A 7,710-nucleotide genomic window follows, 5' to 3' on the forward strand; every position below is an offset into this window, starting at 1 on the left:
GTTTTGTCTCTGTCCGAGTCACCATTGAGGTTTGTACCAGTCATTGTATGGATGAATTTCTATATAGTGCTAACTGGAAGTGTTATTTAAAAAAAATTGTCCTGGCAAAGTGGAAAGCTTAATAGGAAGCTGCTTCCTAGATTTTCTTGCTGTGTAAATAGTCCTGCTTTTAAAAAAAAATTTATCTTATTTTTATTTATGTGTGTGTCCCTATATGTATACGCAGGTACCCTGCAGATGTCAGAAGATGGTGTCAGATCCCCTGGATCTGGAATTATAGATGGTTTTGAGCCACCTAATATAGATGCTAGGAACTGAACTTAGGTCCTCTGAAAGAGCAGCAGGTGCTCTTAAGCACTAAGCCATCTCTCCAGCCCCTTAAACTGCTTTTTTGTTTCAGTTTGGATAATACACTGTGTTGACCACAAAGAACTTGTATCCATATGGTGACATTGGGGTCTCTCTGCCCTTAGAAATGCAGCACCCCAGGAGATCCCCAGAATAACCAACAAGCAGGAGACAAAAATAAATGTTTGTGACACAATTTTTCTCCAAATCTGTTACGCTTCCTGTGGAAGACAATAAAGAAATGGCCTTTCCTTCTGGGAGACTAACATTTCCAGTGAAACCTCAGTCCCTGTGATAGACAAGAAATTTCAACAGCAAGAAGATGGTATAGCTTTGATACCATCCGAAACAACAGTGAGGGAAACTCAGGGGAAAAAAACCTGACATCCTGCAGGAAGACTGGGAAATGACGGGACATGAGCCCCAGGAATAAAGCACACATGAAAACCAAACATCTCTTCTTTTCATGTTTAAAAAAAAAATGTAGCGGTGAAAGAAACAAGTGCAGGTGCAGATGTTTATAAAAATAATAAGCCTCACTCCTGACAACTATGGAAGCTACATTCAATCATCTTCCACCACGGAGGTCCCAACTTAGGTCAAAGGGAATAAATGTCCACTGTGCTTTAAAAGGACTAGGAATAGAAAAATCACCACCCGAAACTTTCCTAATTACACACGGCCATCGGTCACGAGGTGAGTAACAGTGTCTGTGGGTTGCGTTTACCGTACTGCGCCGAGTTGCTGCTGGGCTCTATCTCTGAATACCTCCCATCTGCACAAGTCACTGTCTCACAGGATTTCCCGTTTAAAACTCAGCTGCCTCAGCTCTCCCAACCTCTCGTCTTGGTTAGACAGGGATCCCCTCCAGACCCCTCTTCGGGAAACTTGGTTGAGCCACCCCCTATTGCTAATCAGACTCATTGCTCCACTATTCAGAAAACAGAAGGCATAAAGGTGAATACGAACGTAAGAAAGGAGTTTACATCTGGTCTTGCAGTCTTTCCATGTAGTCTCTAAAGTCCTGCGAATCCCCCAGCCCCATATCCTGGCAGACCCACTTGATGCTGTCATCGCTGTCAAACAGGATGGAGTTGGTGTATGGGCCCCCGTCCTCCGGAAGGATGGTGGTGTAGGAAGTAAACTTGACTCTCTTCCTCTTTGGGCCCGAGGAATTTATAGGTTCGTTTTTCAGCTCTTTCTCGTAGACATAGTCAGGAGGTCTAAGCAGCTGACTATGGAAAGTCTTCTGGGAACTGCCATTCAGCAGGAAGTTCCTCTCCTCAAACTGCAGCCCCCTGTCTATCATGGTTGTGCACTCCTCTGAGGGGAGAGTAATGTCCACTGGGTTCTCCAGGAGTTCCACCTCATTCCCAAGCCAGACCCAGTCATGGGAATGGGGGATGTTGCCCTGCTCACTCACTGCAAATCTTTTGTGTCTGTACTTCCAAGCAAATGCCACACAGTTGATGAGGAAGACCAGGATGGCCAGGCAGAAGACACAGAGCAGGGCATACATGCCAATCTCCAAGTCTGTTAACCCCCTGGAGGTCATTGTGAGGTCACCAGGATTATTGGGCTCCGGCAATCTGCCTTGTGTGGGGAAACTGGTGAAGGTGTCTGCACCACCTTTGAGCAGCTTCTCCCTCCCTCCCATGGGAACTTGGGGGGTTGTGCTTTTGTTGGTCCTATCCTCATGGCCAACAGGTACACCACGTTGGAACCATTCCTGGGCTGCTCGCTCTTGGTTTCCCTCTCGCTCTATGGAATTGCTGAGGTGGTCTTTGTATTCCCGGTTGACACCCTCAATATCATTGCTTCCTCCGTGCTGCTGGTCAACACCAGGTTCAAATTTGACCTTAATGTTTCCTTTACCCACAGCAAGAATACTTTTCCTCTTGGTCTTCTGACAAGGTTCACTGATCATCATTTCTAGCTTGATCAAGGGCCCTTGTCCTTCACCCTCTGCAACCACAACTGGCCATCTGGTCTGAAGGTTTGGCTGGACAGACACCACCATTTCATCCAAGGAGGAGACAGTCACAGAGAAATCCTTGGGGTCATAAATGTCTAAAGGTGTTACCGAGCCATCACTGAACAAAATCCAAGAGCTGACTATTGCTTCCTAAAGAAAATTAAACCAAAGCAAGGTGTTACAACCGGGTTTCTTCAAACTTATCAACGTAAGCAGAATTTCCTATGGACATTATTAAGTACACAGAAGATAAAGGTAAATTTCTATGTTTAATAGTTGTGAATAGCTCTTGTTATGCCTTGAACTGCTATCATTAACAAGTTATAGCTCCGCTGGTATGAAGAGCAAAGAATATACTTTAATGGATGCATTAAAGTGCAAATTAATTTATTGCATGCCATACCACAGAGTTTGACTTTGACCTTTGTAGAAACACTTTGAAAGATGAGGCAATTTGTCTAAATCAACTCCAGGTGCAACTAATCAGGCTACTGTTCTGATAATATCACTCTGAACACCCTTTATTAGGAAGCCAGTGCTGACAGAGCAAAGCTCACTCTAGAAAGTTCTCGGTAAATGGGGTATTATGAGGCTGGCTCACTTGAATGGCACCATGCCTCTGTCTGTTTATAAATGATCTGTGAATGTTTAAAGACAGGAGAATTTTAGAGTTGACAATCACTGCAGTCAGTAGCAGCAATTTGGTGCCAATTAGCCATGCTTGTCCAAGTGGTTAAAATGGAATTTCTAAGCCCTGCAAGTCACCTTCTTGGTTTGGAGGAAGTAAGAATATGGAATCCTTTATTCATTGTCTAGCAGAGATTTGTGCCTAGTATAGATGAGCTCACTAGAAAGCAGGGGACATGGAAGGGTGTGTCTAAGCCTCAAAACTTTTCTCAGAAACAAAACAGCTGAGTAGGAAGCAGGAAGGAGCTTGGAGAACTCCTAGTCCTGGCACTCTTCTGGCCTCCTTTGCAGGGTACCATAACTGCAAGGGGAGGTGACTTCATGCATAGGGCATGGGGTCCCTGTGAGTCTCACCTGCTGTGGGGCTCGGAGAACATCCTGGGCAGCCACTATGGATATGATGGCCCTCTTGTCTACTCTGTGAGGCTGCAAGGAAAGGGCCAAGCCAGCTACCAGCTGCACGCCCAGCTCTGTGATGGTGACCCGGTCATCCAGGACGGTCACTGTCTTCTCAGCCAAGATAGAGTCAGAGAGAGGTGAGAGGACCTGAGAAGTGAGAGAGAAACTTGTGACTCAACCCCACAGGACCACCATTAACTCCTGACCTTCCAGTGTTCTGGTAATGGGACACAGTGATGGATGTAGTTTAAATGGGTCTGTAGGGTCTGTAGTTGTTCAATAACACCAACTGAAGAGGTTTTATAGAGACCACCTTGGTCCATGTCTTTCTTTTGATTCATGCATGAAAATGATTAGAATATATTCTGAGGGGGGAAATGAGATTCACATTAGAAACCCTAACTACAGTTTTCTAGCCTGGCAATATGCATTCAAAGTGTAGCATTTTATCCACCATTGCTGTTTAGACTCTGGGTGTGCTGGGTCAGTGATGCAGGCTCTGCAGAGGTGTCCTGAGCCTACCTCTCTTGTGTGTATCCCTTCTAGTGGGCAGGCGTGTCACTGGGCAACACTGATCACTGTGTGGGCCATGGGGTCATTGGTGGATAAACCAGTTAGCATGGAGAAGGGAAGCAGCATTCCCTAAGTATCCGCCCCTGCTAAGCTATCATCTGCAGTACAGCTTCAGGGCTGAATCCTAGAAACCATGACCAGTAGGTGCAATTCTCAAACTAGTCCCCCAAAGATGCCCTGCCCTCATCCCTGTTACTGTAAAATCTCTCCCCAACTGTGTAATGTCACACAGCACAGCTACCTGAAAGGAAGATGATATGGAATTATACAGGAGGACCCAGTGTGGTCACTGGAAGCCCCTTCAGGAGTTTTACCTAGGTGGTGGCAGAAAGGAAGTCGGAGGCACTCAACATGTAAGAAGGACTAAACCCAGCTATTGGGGACAATGGAGAGGCTCCATGAGAAGGAACGCAGGCAGGCTCTCAGAGCACACAGGGCTCCTGGCTGATAGCCAGCATGTAAACAGGGACTTAAATCCTGTAAACAAAGAGAACTGAGTTCTCCCAAGATGGTAAAAGAGACCAGAAGTCAATTATTCCCCCAAATTCCTAGGTGAGAGGCCATCAATCCATTGATTTCAGCCTGAGGTAATCTGTGCAAAGAACCCAGCCAGCCCCACCTGGTCTCCCAGCCTATAGAAACACCACTTAAGAAACTAGTGTTGAGTTAAAATGGTAAATTTGTGATATCTTGCTATGTGGAAACAGGAAACGAATATAGAACATAACACACTTCAGCCAGCTGTGCCAAAAATTAACTTTGGCAACACCTAAAACGTGGCTAATTAACTATTATCCATAACATCTTGAATCTGTATGAAGAAATAGCTGCATAATTATCCCACCAAAATTGGCTATAAATTCTTTTGCTATTATTATTATAATGATGATTTCATAGACCATTTTAAATAATGGACCCTTCATTATCTCCCTGAAAATATGTGCTTTTAAATTTTATTTTGTCTACTATTATGGGTATAACACAGATAAATGGTTAAACTTTAAGGTTGGGGGAAATTAGAAGTTCTACCACGTGCTACTAGTGATATGCAAAGAGTAGAGTCTTGTGTGCTGGTGACAAGGGCTCAGGACAGAAAGACTCTTGCCATGCAAACCTGGAGACCTGAGTTCAATCCCTGGGAAGAATCAACTCCACGAAGTTGTCCTCTGACCTCCATACATGTACTATGGACACACATACACCCATACAATAATATCAGAAAAAAATATTTGAAAGAAATTTTAAAACTAGAGTATCATTTTGAGGGAAATAATTATTGATAATATATGTTTAATTTAGTTCTCTCTGGTAAAAGATCAGATATGTTTCTGTACTCTGAAATGCAAAAGTTAATCTGAGGTCTGGCTATTATAATTGGTGAATACCTTGCTTCCTCTCCTGGTTCTTTTCTGTACACAGAACAAACCTGTACAAACTAATCCGTGAATGTACGTGTGCAAACACATGCTGTGCATTCACAGTCCTAAACATTGGTTAACTATACAATCGATGGTGTTAGGCAGAGCAGCAAAGATACCTTCCATACCTGCACAGTGGTGATGCCTGGCTCCCGCCCTGCCAGGGTCCTGCCATCCTGTAACTGGGCGATTTTCGGCTCCTCCACCTTCACAAACTCAGTCACAAGGTCGGTGATGTCAAACTGCCAGTCAGGGTCCAACATGTAGGTCAGCTGACCCAGGTCAGGTGACTCAGCTACAAACTGGGTAAGGACACGCACCAGGGCATGCTGGTACTGCAGGGTGCATCCACGCCCCTTCTTCTCCTCATCCTCCTCATCATCGCTCTCCCGGGTTGGCCTGGAGCACAAATGAATCAAAACAGAATAAACTCCTTGGCAGGAGGACTCACCTGCCCCAGATTCCACCTGACTGACATGGGAAATGAAGCAGATTTTCTCCTGCCAGGTCTCCTCACCCACTGCTTCATCTACCACGCATGTATGTATGCATTCATTCATTCAAGAAACATGTCTTGGTGTTTGCACTTGGAACACAGAGAACAGGTGCAATTCCCACCTTCTCCTAAGCCAGAACTGAGGGACACGCAAGCCCTACACAGGCAGTGGTGGAGTCTGTGGCCTCTGATTTCTATACCAATGATCATTTAAATACTTCTGTACATAAGTAAGGTACAGAACCTTGGTCTGTGGGGGAACACCATGTCCAACCCAGAAAGGTCCTTAGGAAGAACAGAGAGCCATCTCAAACTTGACTTGGGACTGCTCTGACACCGAGCTCCTCAATGGCTGAGGCCCTCGGCTTCTTTATAGAAGCCACCTCCTCTAATATGTCATGAAGATTACCAGCGTACACACCAGCCTTCCCTAACCTCTGCCATCAGAGTTGTCAAGTTCCTGCTGACACATCTGAGATGTGCACTCCTACCCAGCCCTGTGGTCTCCCTTCCCCTCATTCCACTATTCACTGACACTCCACTGGTCCACAGGCCATCCTGAGAAATTCTGTCTCTTCAGGTCTAGAAACTTCCCTCCAAGAAAAACTGTGTCCTCTTATGAGAAGACTTTGTTTGGTGACAGCTGCTACCTGTTCTATGGATGGAGACATATTCAGTAACACACTGCAGAGCAACAGTACATCTCTCACAAGTGGCAGTAAGTTTCTAGGTTCAAAGTTGAATTAATACAGTTATACAATATTGAACTCAGTATAAGCCCTATAATACATAAAATTGAATGAGTTTTTAACCTTTAAAAAAGATCTCCATTTCATTCTAAAATGTACTGTTTCTTTCAGAAAGACTCATTGTTTTTGCTACTAACACTGAGATGTTGGTGCATGAGTCTCTAATCTATTTTTTTAATTTTTTAATTTTATGTGTATGAATTGCCTGCATGACCTCGAAGGTCAGAAGAGGGCCTCGGCTTCCCCCAAAACTGGAGTTGAGGCCGGTTCACAGTTGCCATATGGGTGCTGGGAATCGAACCCTGGTCCTCTGCAAGAGCAGTCAGTGCTCTCAATCATCAAGCCATCTCTCCAGCCCCAGATTTAACAAGTTTTAGAGAAAAGCACTTTGAAGATAAAATATAGAGCACTTTGTTAGATCAGTGTTCAGAAACCAGGATACTGGATTTGTTTTACACAACCACATTATTTCTATGGATGTTTTTATTTTGCTTTCAACATAAAAAGATTACAGACCTTTGCGTCCTGGAGTCCCTGGCTTCTGCAGGAAAGATCTGTAAAGCCAACTCTGACTTTTCAGGATCCTTTCTGAGCTGACTACTGCTTCTTGCTTCTCAGAATCAACAATAGTATAAGCAGATGGTAAATGGGTGATGCCAGTTTCCAAAGACTTGACTTTTCAAGGCATGTCTTTAAAGCTTCTTAGCAGAGATGTTAGGCGTAAGGAATTTTCTTGAACTTGTCACTGAGTGTTGGTTATAGGCCAAGACTCCATAAAGCACCTTCAGTGGGGATTCTGTGGTATGGTCAGTCACACCTGTCCCTCTTCCTCATATTCTAATTATAGATTCTTATTGGTTGGGTATTAGGTAAGGTTTTTCATGATTTTTTTTTTTTTTTTTTTTTTTTAAACCTTTAACTCAGGGCCGGGGCATGGTGGTGCATGCCTTTAATCCCAGCACTCGGGAGGCAGAGGCGGGAAATCTTTGTGAGTTCGAGGCCAGCCTGGTCTACATAGTGAGTTCCAGGACAGCTGGGGCTACAGGGAGACCCTGTCTCAAAAAC

At 44.5% G+C, this 7,710-nt stretch overlaps 1 protein-coding gene across 1 annotated transcript in view; it reads right to left on the reverse strand.

Annotated features, from left to right (window-relative positions):
- Positions 1-338: 338 nt before the first annotated feature.
- Positions 339-7,710, reverse strand: part of Tmem132b (transmembrane protein 132B) — a 412,598-nt gene continuing 405,226 nt past the window's right edge. The window contains exons 7-9 of the mRNA XM_008839404.2: positions 5,529-5,799; positions 3,365-3,556; positions 339-2,473 (exon numbers count right to left, since the gene is read on the reverse strand). Coding sequence (XP_008837626.1) covers positions 1,331-2,473; positions 3,365-3,556; positions 5,529-5,799 — 1,606 coding nt within the window. The 3' untranslated portion in view covers positions 339-1,330. The remainder of the gene's footprint in view (positions 2,474-3,364; positions 3,557-5,528; positions 5,800-7,710) is intronic.

This window comes from Nannospalax galili, unplaced genomic scaffold (genome assembly GCF_000622305.1).
Source record: "Nannospalax galili isolate Female #2095 unplaced genomic scaffold, S.galili_v1.0 scaffold218, whole genome shotgun sequence".
In the NCBI taxonomy this organism is placed as follows: domain Eukaryota; kingdom Metazoa; phylum Chordata; class Mammalia; order Rodentia; family Spalacidae; genus Nannospalax; species Nannospalax galili.